Source organism: Euprymna scolopes, chromosome 22, assembly GCF_053919585.1.
Source record: "Euprymna scolopes isolate OS-2025 chromosome 22, ASM5391958v1, whole genome shotgun sequence".
NCBI classification, from domain to species: Eukaryota; Metazoa; Mollusca; class Cephalopoda; order Sepiida; family Sepiolidae; genus Euprymna; species Euprymna scolopes.
This window is the reverse complement of record NC_136503.1, coordinates 109899564-109916000: the sequence shown is the minus strand read 5'-3', so window position 1 is coordinate 109916000 and position 16437 is coordinate 109899564. Positions and strand designations below refer to the sequence as shown.

Genomic DNA, 16437 nt, shown 5'->3' with positions numbered 1-16437 from the left:
ATGGCCTTTGGCATTATTGATACTGAGGCTTAAAAAAGTATAAAGTAGTGCTGGATCGATATACCGTTTTTACTTGTTTGTACTTAACAGATTTGAAGAACAAAGATGATTTATTTCATTTTACTTTTTTAATTTTATTATTTAACTAGCGAGGGGTACCCGGCGTTGCCTGGGTGTTTGGAGGTGTGTGTGGAAACTCCGGGGATGAGATGGGGGTAAAAAAAAAAATATTATGAGGATCGAACCCGAACCATTGAGGCAGAGTTGTAAATTAAAGTGTGAAAAAAAAAAAAAAGTGCGACGTTAACGATTGCCCCATCGCGAGATGCTAACGGAACACATTTGAATTTATTTAATTACTTGGATTTGGCAGGTGCCCGTTTTAATGACTTAATGAGGTCAGGTTTGACTGCGGGATAGTATTTCATTTACTGCGGAATGGTTTTTTTAATTTTTATTTTCCCAAGATGTTATAGGAAAAAGATTAACCCACATGCGGCGAGCGACAAATGTTGAATATTTATCTTCCCGAAATCGAGCAAATTAAATAGACAGGTGAGCTTCGTTGTTAACTGTGAGATATTACGATTTATAAGTGATATAAAAAGTTTTAAAAAGTTGTGAACCGACCGACCGCTTCTCTGAAAAAAGCCTTTTGTAGACATACAGGAAAAGCGAACACACATACATACATTTTCGCTTTTATATTTATAGATTACTAGCGAGGGGTACCCGGCGTTGCCCAGGTGTTTGTAGGTGTGTGTGAAAAAAACAGGTGCCCGTGAAAAAAAAGCCTTGACAACGCGCAGTTGGAAAATAGTAAAGTGTGAAAAAAATAGGTGCGCGTTTTTGATTGACGTGACGGCGATAGGTATTCAGCAGTTAGCATTTTGTGCGGGACAGTTTTTAATGAGATCAATAAATCGGTTTGTTTGTTTTTAAAAGCCCGCTCCCTCGTCTCGAAATGAAAGTTACCGTCTGATATGACGAAGTCGACATTGACCAAACGTTACTTACTGGCTTTGGGCCTGTGATTAGAGTCGAGTTTCGCTTTTTGTTTATACCGAAAACCGAATGTAACGCGTGCCGATGCGGGAAATGTGGAATAATTAACGTTTGAAAGTCAATAAAATTAAATAGACAGGCGAGCTCCGTGGTTAACTGCGAGATATTACAATTTATAGATGATATAAAAAGTTTTAAGAAGTTGTGAAGCGAGCGAGCGCTTCTCTGAAAGAAGCCTTTTGTGGACATCGAGGAAAAGCGTACATACATACATTTTCGCTTTTATATTTATAGATTTTATTTATTTTTGTCTTTAATTTTTTAATTCAATTTATTTTTATTTTTTTAATTTAATTAATTTATTTTTTAATTTTATTAATTTATTTTTTAATTTTATTAATTTATTTTTTAATTTTATTAATTTATTTTTTATTTTATTAATTTATTTTTTAATTTTATTAATTTATTTTTTAATTTTATTAATTTATTTTTTTATTTTATTAATTTATTTTTTAATTTTATTAATTTATTTAAAAAAATTTTTCACATGAGATTTCATACTTTATTCATTCTTTTTTTTTCTTACGAATTTTTGTTATCCTCATCTTTATAGTTGTTACTCTACCACATTTCGGCCAACTCATCCTCTGGCCTTCTTCAGGTGATTAACCGGGACCGGATAGAAATGCCGACTGTTATAACGATAACCCCCGTAATTACTGCCTTCCATAGATGTTGATTCACCAAATTTTGGCCAGCTAATCTTCTGGTCTGCTTTGGGTAGAATTGAAACCACTATCTTCAGACAATGCTCACCTGAAACTGTAGACTTAACCCCTCTATCCACTGCACTGCAAACCCCGTTGGACTTTATGGTCTTATAAATCCAATTTTGTGTTCTAATCTGATCTTTCATTGTTGGGTCCGTACCGAATGGTATTATTTATTTATATATTTAATTATTAGTACGAACTTCTCTCCCCCCTCTCTCTTTCTCTCTAAACGACTGTCTGTCTGTCTGTCGGTCTCCATATTTTCAAACTCTATCTCCTACGAAACTAAAAGTTGCAGAGCGGCGCTAGGGGCCTCAAATAAGTGGATTTTTTTTTTACGGACTGTTCTTTTATGAGTATTAGCCGGTTAAAATTGTTTTAAGGGTCAAAAATGGGTTAAAATTGTTTTAAGGGTCAAAAATGGGTTAAAATTGTTTTAAGGGTCAAAAATGGGTTAAAATTGTTTTAAGGGTCAAAAATGGGTTAAAATTGCTTTAAGGGTCAAAAATGAGTTAAAATTGTTTTAAGGGTCAAAAATGGGTTAAAATTGTTTTAAGGGTCAAAAATGGGTTAAAATTGAAAAATAAAATCGTTAAACATTTTGTACATTCATTTTAGTTTATTTTGAATTTTTTATCAATTCATATGCGTGTCACGTTGGTACAGTGGTAACGTTACCAGCTCTGGATGCTAGAGTTTCGGTTTCGATTCTAGCTGATGGCACCTAAATACGTTTTTCTTTCTTTTGAAATCACGACTATATAATAATATATACGAAATCTGGACAACTGAAAACATCATATTTAAGTGCATATATATAAATAGGAGAGAACTTGAATTCCTACTAGACACTGTCCTCGAGTGTCTAAGGTCTCTCTGTACTTGGGTTTGTCAGAACAACCTGGCATGATATAATATACTGTTTTGTGTTTAAATCCCCGAAACAGTGTTTTATGGTAAACAACTGATGATCCCTTAAATTTCATTGGTACAATAGTGAATTCGAGAGAGCAAGTTGATGCAGTGATTGCAGGTTATTAAATGACTTACTGACTAAATAGTTTTCTAACGAATGATAAAAAATGATTTTTTTTGTATAGTTTTAAAGGTTAAAAACTTCCAAGACTATATATGTATGTATCACATCCTCGTCACCAGGGGAGAACTTGAATGCCTACTAGACACTATCCTCGAGTGTCTTAGGTCTCTCTGTACAGTGAGTTTGTCAGAACAACCTGGCATGAGGATATTTTTTCCCTAGAAGTAAACCCTGACCAAATATTCAAAATCACATAGTATTCACTGCCCAAATAAGATCTCCTCACTATGGCTAACCCATATTAGCTTTTATGAGGAATGGTGCACCTTCTCCAAGTGATGTTACCTCAAGTAAAAGCACGAAGCTGGATACTCCACCAGACTAGATAAATTCTTGTCCTGGAATCCAGTAAGACCAAGAGATCAAAATAAAAGATGTTCTACAACGCATGAAAATGGTTAAATGGGGAGAGGAAAATTATGTTCTCAATTTCTTACAAACTCAGTCTTTGAGATTTAAAGAACTTTAATAGAATAGGCACCGCCAAAAATGGCCGCAAAATCAAGTTGTTGTTGTTTTTTAAAACGAAATTACATTTATTAAAATCCATTATTTCTGAGTAACTTTTTTTTTCCAGAAAGATAAAACCCTGAATTTTATCATATAGAAAACAGAATAATGTAAAACTTTTTCTACTATTTTTAATTCAATTTTAAATGTTAAATTTTCCCAAAAAGTTAACAATTGACATTTTTTGTCTTGCACAAAAAACGTACTTAAATATTTAAAAAAAAGGGTTTTTGAAATAATTAATTAATTTATTTATTGTCTAACTAAGATTTAGGATGATTTTCTAAGAGAATATGCAAAAATATTATAATATAAGTACCTGAATTTCAAATAATTCCACTTATTCATATAGGTAACCAGATATTTCGCATTGACGTAGAGTTCAGATCGACGCTGTTTACGTTTTCCTTTGATAAAAAGCAAACTATGGAAGACCAAACAGGCCAAAAAAAACTTATTTTTCAGTGACGAAAATTTCAATGTATTATTAAGCTGAGGCTGGCCAGTACCAGATGGGTGACCATTTGTATGCGTTTGGTTTTTAATGTGTATGTGTGTGGGGGCCAGGCTCCCCAAAATGGGGGGGGGCAATTTAAAGCAGAATAAAAAAAAATTATTTCAGCGCGTTTGGTCCACCGTAGTCGAAAGGCGGCAAACGTTTTCAAACGGGATCGAAAAAAATGATGCTATTTTTAACACAAAGGGCACAATATTTATCGAATTTTTTTTTTTGGTATCGATTATTCAAAGCATGCCCTGTTTAATAATGGTCATGCATTATTCGGCTCGCTAAAAAAAAATTGTTAATTTATTTATCAAAAATTTTAAAATAGCTTTTTTCGTATAAATATTAAAAAAATTTTTTTTTTGTTTTGCTTAACTTAAATTAATTATTTTACTTAACATATTCACCGAATTTCACACTTCAAAACTCAAAAGCGGGATAATTAAACACAATCGAAGTTCTGATATTCAGACGTCAAAATAAGGCATGCAAACAATTTTTTTTTTTTTTTTTTTTTAATCTATAATTCTGTCCCTTACAACAACACAATATGTTGATTTCAGTTTCAGATGATTATTTTAAGCATATTTGTTCCCACTTCAAAACAAGGGGGGGTTTTGTAAGCAAAAATATATATATATATAAATATCGTTTATGAAAAATAAGTACACTGTTATAAAGTTCATTCTTCTCCTAATAATCGCTGAAAATTTCGTATTGATCGGATAATTACCTGATTTTTGGTACATTTTTAAAAAGACTGTCCGTCAAAAAGTACTGACCTGCCCCCCCAGTTTTGGCGGTGCCTAGAACATTCGAATATTTATGTATCTCATATAGAGTTCAAGTGTTAGCCCCAGGTTGTGGGCCCCTTGACTTCTGAGGACTTCGACTGAAGTAAAATAAAACAAAAAGAGAGCTACATATATATATATATATATATATATATATATATATATATATATATATATATATATATAATACAAATATATCTACAGAAGAGATAACCTAACCTAACTATAACATATGCGGTTTGTTTCAAAATGTATACGAATACAAAGAAAACAAAATGGTTCCTCAAAAACAAAAAGCAATAATTAAACTTTAACTTTCTTTTGAATAAAATCTTTATTGAAAAAATATGACAGTTGTTTTATTATGTTTTCTTTGCCAAAAGAATTTACACGCGATGAATGTTTTTTCCTTTACTAAATGTTTTTAATTATATTTCTTGTTTGATAGCGTCACCTCGTTTTGAGTTTGAGGCCGAATCGTTTTCATTCGGTATCTCTCGGCTGTTTACGTAAACAACTAGAAGATACCGACGAAACATCGGTTTTAACACGGGTCACAAACTGTACCAGATACAAATTTTTTCTATAAACTTTTAGGTGTTAAGGATCGCGCTGGGTTTTAATTTTAAAAATATGGAAGAAAAAAAAAATCAAACTAACCCTCCGGTAAACAGATTTAATGGCTGCGTAACAGCGTGTCGTTGACCACACCCGTTGAAATACAACGATTTGCCGTGGGCGTGCGGACGCAGGGCGCCACATCCGATTCCAATGCCGCCACCACGGACAGATTCCCAGTAGTGCATGTAGATGGCGCCTTCGAAAGAATCGATCAAGCGCTGCAGGAGACTGTCGCGTGCAGGTTCACAGGTTTTACCTGCGTTTGAGGAAGAAAGCAGAAACAATATAAAAATATACATGTAAAAAATTGGTGTTGGTGAAGAGAGGCCGAGAAATAGGAAGGAGGGAGAGAGAGAGAGAGAGAGAGAGAGAGAGAGAGAACACAAAAGGTATGCGTGAGAAGAGAGAGAGACGATAGACAGAGAGAGAGAGAGTGTGTGTGTGTGTGTGTGTGTGAAAGAGAGAGAGAGAGAGAGAGAGAGAGAGAGAGAGAGAGAGATGAGACAAATATAAGAGGGGGAGAGAGAAAGCGAAGTTGGTTGGTTGGTTGGTTGGTTGGTTGATAGGTTGATCAGTTGATCGGTTGCGTTTAATGGTCTATCAATTTTAAACGGTCATTTTAAGACCAGAAACTTAAAAAAAAACAACCCCTTCACCCCCCCCCCCCCAAAAAAAAACTATTTGATCTTAAATAAATAGCAATATTTTCTTTTCTAACCATATGCTCCTGGGTCACAAACGCAGTGGCCGTTGCGACAATCTCCTCGTCCATTGCACATGTCAGGACACGCCTCGCCAATGTAAATGTCATCTATGGCCCAAGGGGGTGATGTCGTACCAACCCAATGTTTCTGCACCCAACGGATCTGAGTAGTGCTGAAAAAAAAAAAAAAAAAAGAAGCACACCATAAAAACAATATTACTAATAAAAATATACAAACTACTAAAGGGGCGAATCTAGGTTTGTATTAGTCTCCAGGTAGTGAGTGATGGTGGGGTTATTTGGATATATTTTCAACGAGTGATGATATCCGTAAAACTTCCTCTTCCCTCTTCCGATGAAATATTTCTATTATTTCCAAATGCAAGAACGTTTATTTTTATATGGCAATCGCTTAAGACAAGGCGTGAAACCACTTGATGCAAGGAGATAACAAGAATGGAAAATGATTTTCACAAAGACAAGAGATGCCTATTGGACAATATCAAAGTTATAGGCAGGAGGAAAACAGGCAGCAGGAAAAGAGTACCACAAGCCTGAAGCCCCCTTCGGCCCCCTTCGGCCCCCTCCAATAATCAGGTATGCAAGTTTATTTTTATGATCGAAGAAGAAGAGGCTTAATCTCAATAATAACTGATGATAATAAAACGGAAAGGAAAAAAATATTCCATTTTAATATAGACACAGAAATATTCCCTTATTAAAACAGAACGGGGAGAAATAGAGAAATTATATATATATATATATATATATATATATATATATATATATATATATATATATATATATAAAGACAGAAGAGGAAAGAGATAAAGCGGAAGAGTGTTATATATACAAAGAGAGAGAGAGAGAGAGAGAGAGAGAAAGTGAAAGAGAGAGAAACAAAAGATAGAGAAATAGAGAGATAAATATTAGGTTTAGAAGAAAGTTCTTGCGGAATTTTAAATTTTGATTTCAAATGATGAATTTTCAAATAAGTTTTCGTTATAATACCTTTACTTTATATATTATTTTAAAGAGCGGGGTTCGCTCTATTTAATCGTTTGAATTACAATCGTTTTAAAACAATAATGTTTGCTTTTCAGAACGTTGAATCCAAGAGGGGTAAAAAGCAAATTCGCACAATTTTCTTATTTCAATTTAAGCTGAAACAGCTCGCGATATCAATGAAGCGTTTGGTCCAGGAATCACTACTGAATGCATAGCACAATGATGGTTTAAGAAATTTCGTGACGGCGACGAAAGTCTTGAAGACGATGAGCGTAATGGTCGGCCATCGGATGTTGACAACGATCAATTAAGAGCCTTAGTCGACTTAGTCGAAATAGATTTACGTACAACTGCTCGAGAAGTTGCTTCTGAATTAGACGTAATGTATACGACGATTTCCAACAACTTGAGAGAGATTGAAAAGACAAAAAAAAAAAAAAGAAAAACTTGATAAATGGGTGCATCAGAAATTGAACGGCAACCAAAAGAAATGCTGTTATGAAGTGTCATTTTCCCTTCTTTTACGCAACAAGAACGAATCGTTTCTCGACCGGGTTGTAACTTGTGGTGAAAAGTAGGTTCTTTATGACAACCGACGATGCTCAGCTCAGTGGTTAGACACTGACAAAGCTCTACAACACTTCCCAAAGCCAGAGTTGCACCAAAAGAAGGTCATGTTGACCGTTTGGTGGTCTGCAACCGGTCTCGTCTATTACAGTTTTTGGAATGCAGGCGAAACCATTATGACGGGAAAGTATTGTCTACGAATATATGAAATGCATCATAAACTTCGACAACAATATTCAGCATTAGTGAAAAGAAAAGGCCCAATTTTCCTCCACGACAATGCCCGATCACATATTGCTAAACCGACCATTGATCGAATTGGGTTACGAAACTCTGCTTCATCTGTCATAATCTCTAGACCTTTCGCCTACCACTTTTTTAAAAGCATTTCGGCAATTTTCTGCGTGAGAATATATATATATATATATATATTCAGAATGCGAGAGATTATATAATTATTTTTACAGTCCAACAAATCGCAGTCTACAAGAGCAATGACAGGCAACAAACCGGAAGTCCAAGACTCGAGTTTCGCCCTAATTTGGGCTCATCAGTTAGACATATCCGAACCCGGGATTTGAAACCCGAGCCTCTTGCATGCGAGGCAAGCACTCTGCCAACTGAGCAAACGCACTGCACACAAGAAATTGTTCGGGTTCGGGTATATCTAACTGATAAGCCCAAATGAGGGCGAAACTCGAGTCTTGGACTTCTGATTTGTCGGCTATCATGGCTCTTGTAGACTGCGATGTTATTTGGCTGTGGAAATAATTACACACACACACACACACACACATATATATATATATATATATATAGAAAGAGAGAGAGAGATAGATGCATATATATAGAGATAGATAGATTCTTTTTGTTATCAATTCATTTCGTTTCAATGATTTCAAGTAGAGAATAGAAATTAGATTGCGAGTGAAGTTATTAATTCTTACTGACTATGAATTCTCATACATGTCATTACCACACCACAGGTCCCCGTCCCGCCAAAAGTTACAAGGAAAAAACGTATTAACATGCTTACCCAGAATGTAGCTTTTCGGGTAGTTTCAACGTGTACCTGGTCCACCTGGGATATTCGTCCGCATGCAGGGCGCTTGCCCTGTGATGGATGTCCGGCCGACAACTCATCAGTACGTTGTTGTCAGGAAGGCAAACAGGTAGAATGTGTTCCCAAATTCGACCACCTGGATTTTTACGGAACTCCAAGTTGACCGGACTGTGCGGCTCACATGTGTTAAAGTTTCGTTGGCATCCGATTGCAATCTGAGAGAAAAATGGTGGATAATCGATAAACAAATTAGAATTAAAATAATAAAATAAAATAAATAATAAAAAATGATTGAAAATAATTTTTGTAATTAAAAATGAAAATGAATGATACTTTATTTTAAAAAAATAGAATGTAAATAATGTATTAAAAATATTCAAAATGAATTAAAAAATGATTTATTAAAAAATGAAAACAAAAAATAGTTTATTAAATAAAATGGGAAGAAGATGACTGAAAATACATTTTTATTTAAACATGAATGAAATAATAAAATGAATGAAGATAATTTTTATTTTAAAAATGAAAAAAAAATAAATGAATGAGAATTAAACGAAAAAAATAAAATTGAAAAATGATTGAAAATGATTTTTATTTTAAAAATGAAAAAATAAATGAATGAGAATTAAACGAAAAAAATAAAATTGAAAAATGATTGAAAATAATTTGTATTTTAAAAATGAAAAAATAAATGAATGAGAATTAAACGAAAAAAATAAAATTCAAAAATGATTGAAAATAATTTGTATTTTAAAAATGAAAAAATAAATGAATGAGAATTAAACGAAAAAAATAAAATTCAAAAATGATTGAAAATAATTTTTATTTTAAAAATGAAAAATTAAACGAATGAGAATTAAACGAAAAAAATAGAATTGAAAAATGATTGCAAATAATTTTTATTTTAAAAATGAAAAATTAAATGAATGAGAATTAAACGAAAAAAATAGAATTGAAAAATGATTGAAAATAATTTTTGTTTTAAAAATGAAAAAATAAATGAATGAGAATAAACGAAAAAATAAAATTGAAAAATGATTGAAAATAATTTGTATTTTAAAAATGAAAAAATAAATGAATGAGAATAAAACGAAAAAAATAAAATTGAAAAATGATTGAAAATAATTTTTATTTTAAAAATGAAAAAATAAATGAATGAGAATAAACGAAAAAAATAAAATTGAAAAATGATTGAAAATAATTTTTATTTTAAAAATGAAAAAATAAATGAATGAGAATTAAACAAGCAAAAAAATAAAATTGAAAAATGATTGAAAATCATTTTTATTTTAAAAATGAAAAAAATAAATGAATGAGAATAAAACAAAAAAAATTAAATTAAAAAATGATTGAAAATTATTTTTATTTTAAAAATGAAAAAATAAATGAATGAGAATAAAACGAAAAAAATTAAATTAAAAAATGATTGCAAATAATTTACTTTCTAAAAATGAAAAAATAAATGAATGAGAATAAAACGAAAAAAATAAATTAAAAATGATTGAAAATAATTTTTATTTTAAAAATGAAAAGAAATGAATGAGAATAAAATGAAAAAAAAATAAAATTAAAAAATTATTGAAAATAAAAATATTTCAAATATTTCTGAATAAATCACTATTAAAACTTGGTCACATTTTACTATATAAATATAAGATTGATTCGATCAACTAGAATAAATTAAAAAAAAAAGTGCTTTCCGGCCGTATTCATTTCCGTATTAGCGAAGGACAGATGTAAATTAAACCCTTAAAAATCAACGATGCTTAGCACATGAATATGTATTCGTGCATCTGTAGATGAGCACTTCAAACTGACTTACGATTACCAAGTTGAAAATGTTCAATTCTTAACTCTTTTCAACCGCTAAAAACGGAATCAAATGGGTTTATCAGTTTGTATATTTAGTTTAAAACATGTAAGCCAAAAGTAGTAATGTAATCTAACAATATAAATCTCACCTGTCTGTTTAAATGTATGTATGTATGTATGTATGTATGTATGTATACATGCATGCATGCCTAAAACATTCGACAGATTTTCACGAGATCGATATCGTTTTGAAGCTCGACCCTTCGGACAACAAATATCGAAAAATTCGAGCCTGCCTGCCTACTACTTTTTTTTTGCTCAACACACACCTCCAAACAGCTGGGCAACGGCAACTCCGGGCACTAAGACTAGTCTATAATATAAACCTCATCTGTCTGTTTAAAGGTATGTATGCCTTAAATCTTCGATAGAGGCGGTGGATTTTCACGAGATAGCTATTGTTTTGAAGCTCAACCCTTCGGATGACAAATATCGAAAAATTGGCTAAAACATTAATTCCTTCACCCTTAACTGGGCACTTTTCCACAAGGAGGGGTCGCTTTTTTCGCCGATATTTTCGAAAATCATCCCCTCTTTTTTATTGACTAGCTTTAATTTAACCGCTCGCAACTTGCTGTTTGACGATGGACGCAACAGCAAAGACGTCACTTTTTTTCACGTTCTTCTCCTCCTTCGCGGTATGGGTTCGAGCCTGCCTACCCACTACCATTTTTTTTTTTTTTGCTCAAAACACAACTCGAAAGACCCGGGCAACCAGGCTAGTGAACAAATGAAAGTAAAAAAAATAAAAGTAAAAATTAAATGTAACTAAAATACTATCAGCTTTCAATCTAAGAGAACTTAACAAAAATAATAAATAAACTAGCCTAGATGCCCGGCGTTGCTCGGGTGTTTGGAGGTGTAGAGCAAAAAAAAAAAAAGTGGTAGTAGGAAGGCAGGCTCGAACCGTATCGCGAAGAGGAAAAGAACGTGAAAAAAAAAAGAAAACATGACGTTTTTGCTGTTGCGTCCGTCGCCAAACCGGAAGTGGCGAATGTTTAAATTAAGGCTAGTAAATCAAAAAGAGGGGATGACTTTCGAAAATATCGGCGAAAAAAGCGACCCCTTCCTATAGAAAAGTGCCCAGTTGTGGGTGAAAGAATTAATGTTTTTAGTAAATTTTTCGATATTTGTCGTCCGAAGAGTCGCACTTCAAAACGATACCAATCTCGTGAAAATCCGCCGCCTCTGTCAAAAGTTTTAGGCAGGCATACATACATACATACATACATACATACATTAAAACAGACAGATGAGATTTATATTATAGACTAGCCTGGCTGCCCGGCGTTGCCTGGGTGTCCGTAGGTGTGTGCTGAGAAAAAAAAAGTTGTAGCAGGCAGACAGGCTCGACCCGTGACGCGAAAGCGGAAAAGAAAGTAGAGGTGTGTGTAAGGGTCTTGGTTGAGCAAAAAATAAAATAAAATAAAATAAAAAAAATAAAAATGTGGTAGTAGGCAGGCAGGCTCGAACCCGTACAGCGTTAGCTGTTGCGCCCATTGCCAAACCGGAAGTGGCGAATGTTTATCGGCGGAAAAAGCAACCCCTCCCTGTAAAAAGTGCCCAATTGAGGGTGAAGGAACTAACGTTTTGGGCCAATTTTTCGATATTTGTTGTCCGAAGGGTCGATCTTAAAAATGATACCGATCTCGTTAAAATCCGTCGCTTCTGTCAAAAGTTTTAGGCAGACATACAAACATAAGTATACATACATACATACATTAAAGCAGAGATTTATATTATAGATTAGCGGGGGTACCCGGCGTTGCCCGAGTGTTTGGAGGTGTGTGTTGGTGGGGGGTAGATTAAAACAACCCTGTTAAAAAAAAACATTGGCCGGTTGTTTGGAGGTGTAAAAAAAAAAAATAGTTTTAGTATAAAGGTCGGCTTGAACCCCGAACGTTTGACGCTGAGGTGGAAAGGAAATGGAACCCCCCCTGTGACCTAACAATCTCGACCACGGGAACAGATGAATTGATAAGTGTGTTAAGTTGACGTTTATAAACCGAAATTAGCAACGTCAAGTTGCAGAAGCTAGTTTCTGTTTTCCCCGCTACGCGGCGATCAAACAATAAAAAAAAAAACACACACACACACACACACACACACACACAAAAAACGTAAGGCAAACGAACGATGAAAACAGAAAAATGAACATGTGAAAAATGGCTTTACCCGGGTGTTTTTGGGTGTCGCTAAGAATAAGCGAATTAAAAAAGGAAAAAAAGCAGAAAAACGAACGTTACGTGAAAAATGGCTTAAATAACACTGGTTCAATATTTAAATTTAAAAAATCTCACACCACGATTCGAACCCAAAACGTTTAGATAATGAACCAAGGCCTTAACCAACTGAGCTAACGCGACGTACATGAAATTTGTTCCGTTTTTCAACTATTTAAAGTAAATCAGTTCACGACGTCATCTGACGCATGCGTAGAATCGGTCATTGTCACGAGAGGACCGTTTTTGTTGACCCTGTCGAAAATTGTCGATTTCGGGGTGAAAAAGTTAACGTTTTTGGCCAATTTTTCGATATTTTTCGAGCAAAGGATGGAGCTTCGCTGTGATACCGAGTTTGTGAATTTTCGTTGCGTCTGTCGAAAGTTTTTAGCAGACATCCAAACATACACACATACATACATACATTTTCACTTTTATATATATAGATGTCGACGATGTCTGTTACAAAATAAATAAATAAATAAATAAATAAATCAGTTTTAAACATTGCTGCTAAATAAAACCATTAATTTCGTCGAACGAAAACCTTTGTTGCTATGGTAACTGACCAAACAGACGCCTGTTTATGAGTTGATCGATTCTTTACGCCATTCTCTTACCATTTCTAATTTCACAGACTTAGACCCCCATTTTAGAATGAAAGAATAATGGATTATTTGTTTCAAACAACGACCTCGTCGAATCATTGATGGGTGTGAGGTCAGGGTGACATCAGTAACTGGAGGAAGTCGAGAAATGACTCCATTTACATTAGAGAGTAACGGGATCTTTTCTTCAGTTAGACAGGACATCCTCATATGTGTGAATCGATTGCTCGCCCCAAGGCCTGGTGCAAGTGGGAAAAGTGAAGGATTTCTGGTAGTTCTGTCTGACCCCTCCCCTCTCTCTTGGCTGAATCAATTTACGTTTCTTTGAGATGAGGATTGGTTATTCGTGTTATTTGGAATCTTTGGACTACTGTTCTCATCTTGATCCATAGCACAGTGGTTATAGTACTTGGAAAAATCCAATTGTAAAAGTGATATTCTCCTGAAGGTTAAAGGTTCAATTCTTAGAGTGGGCGACAAATTACTTAGGGCCTCTATTCTGCCATGGCTGACGGAACGAGAGCATGCTACCCTCTGTTATATAAATCAAGAATTCCGTTCGAAATTTTGTCCAAATTCTCCAGTTCAACAAGAAACACCTGAAGAAGGTCGGAAGTTACTTCTGTCGAAACGTTGTGAAAATCACACTCAAGAGGAGAGAAGATTACAAATAATATGGGCGAATTTATATCTGAAAATGCCCTAAAAATCTTTTCTCTTATTAAAGTACGAGCAGAAGTTCAAAGTTCAAAATGTTAACCCAGATATTCCGTCATGGCTCTATCCTCTTCCCGATCTTCATAAGTGATCTTCCAAATCATATCATAAGATTATTCGTTGATATCTACGTGGACCACACAACCAGCTATGGCAGCACATCGAGGATCACTGATGACCAAGACCTTTCTGACATCCTCTTTTTCGATTTTGAACATGTGGTGCAGTGGGGGGATATGTCTTGTCACTTTTAACGCCTCTAAAGCTAAACTCCTCTCTTTTCACCATCATCACTCGGATACTCATTTCACCTGTTGAAATGAATAACTCTCTTTTCAAGGAAGCCATCTATCTTGTTAAGCTCTTAGGACCGACTCTTACCGTTAGATTCTATGTCAGTAACGACTAGGTTAACTAGTATGAATTTCGACAAGAGTCACTCTTAGTGCATGTCAGAATAATCCATATCTGTAAAACAGAATCGATCTCAGCTTTGAATGAAAGATGGATGACAAAGCAGGGGCGACAGGTCAAGCGGTAGGCAAAACAAAGTCTAACAATGACGAATGACATTTTTTCGAGCTGAGAGAATCAAAGGTTTTCAGATGAGTCTCTCGGTAGAAGCTATGCGAACGATCCACGGCCAATAATGTAGAAATAATCTTATTGGAATGTTACCTCGACTCTCTGTCCGTCTGCATATCTCATTTCGTTAATTTTAAAAAGCAAACTATTTTAAGATGACATTAGTTTCCCTCTCCAGTGTCAATTCTCTCCAAATGAAACCATTTATGAAAACTCATAGCAGACGTCTTCTTTTGTCATCTTTTTGTGTGAAAAGAAGCTTATTTTTACAGTTGCAAAAAATTTGTTAGTTGGTTGTTTTTGTTTTACGGCATATCAACCCTTTTCGGGTTATTTAATGCCGAATCCAAAGATTTTGAAGAAAAATTTTTTAATAGAATATATTTGTTGTTTTCACGTCGGTTTCTATTTAACCCATAGTTGGAACCCTAACAGGTACTACCACTCCGGGTCAGAGTGGACCTGGGAGCAATGGTAATTAAAGGGTGGCTCCACACTCCTCAAAGCCCGCAAGCTGGGGCCTCACTACTGGATATAGTTTAAGGTCATATCCAGGACCCCCATTGAGGGACTTTTACCCTCTGCAGGGGGCAGTCGGTGTATTCTAATGTCCCACCGAGAGGGCCAAGCAACAGCGGTAATGAAAAGAGTTTTATTAGTTAAACAGACGAGACGATTGACAGCCATTTATGAAATGCAGCGAAGAGAAACGGCGATGCTGAAAGGAATCGACTGTAAAAGAAGAAAGTTTGTATAAAAGCAGAACGTATGTATAAAGACGATTATTTTGTTATTAAAAATTTTTTTACACAAATATAAGTATTGAGTAGCAGTTTTTGTAGTATATTATAAATAATAGGCAAAGGTTAAAAAAAAACGCTGGTTTATTCATTGTCTTTGGCTAATACATATTCAATTTTCTTATTTTCTAACAAGATCATCGATTCAAATTTTGCATAGAAAAAAAAAATGTTAGTATATCCCTAATGCACTTCAAAAACATATGCGTGATGTTACTTATGATTATGTGTGGCCACTATTTTCGTTAGGGAGATTTGCTTTACTGAAATCTGTAATTTCGATTTACTTGGAATCTTTCTGTAGTAGTAAACTGTTAATCGTGGATAGAAACGCGGCCTAGCGACAAAGAGAAGCGGAAAGCGCGTAAAAGATCATCATGTATAAACACCCGGATGTATGTCTAGATGTTTGCTTTTATTTTGGTATTGAAAATGTTACATTAACCCCGACCTAAAACGGAAGACTTACATCAAATCTGTTGTTAAGTTGGCTGGACAAGTGGTTATATAACTTTTACAGGAAAGGGGGCTGTTCCTTTCCATGTAAATAAGAACATTAGATGGATGAAAGTGAGATTAGAATAAGCCGAGACTCGAACCTTGTAAGCAAGGTTAAGAAATAGAATGTTAGAAATGTGAATGTTAAAAAGGTCTATTGTTAAAGTCTATTATAAATAGTTAGATATTGTTTATATTGTAAAAAGAATTGATTGTTCATTCTTTTATGAAACTGAATATTAAAAATGTCAGCTAAAAAGAATGAACAATACAAATTAAAAATATATTGTAAAAAAAAGGTTAGGTTAAAAAAATGGGCCAGTTGAGAATTCTTTGTCAAAAGTGTGTTTAGAAAAACGTGTGCTTAACCACGTGAATTGGTCACGTTGGGAAACACACGTCTGACGTCATAGCAAGAGAGAAATTCTCAATATAGGAGCTAGAGTTAGTCAGCTCAGGGCAGCAGTTGAAGCAGAACAGTTGAGTC

At 34.3% G+C, this 16437-nt stretch overlaps 1 protein-coding gene across 1 annotated transcript in view; it reads right to left on the bottom strand.

Annotated features, from left to right (window-relative positions):
* Positions 1–16437, bottom strand: part of LOC145243628 (reelin-like) — a 280927-nt gene that overhangs the window by 9679 nt on the left and 254811 nt on the right. Inside the window, exons 53-55 of the mRNA XM_080106652.1 lie at positions 8622–8863; positions 6026–6183; positions 5347–5563 (exon numbers count right to left, since the gene is read on the bottom strand). Coding sequence (XP_079962778.1) covers positions 5347–5563; positions 6026–6183; positions 8622–8863 — 617 coding nt within the window. The remainder of the gene's footprint in view (positions 1–5346; positions 5564–6025; positions 6184–8621; positions 8864–16437) is intronic.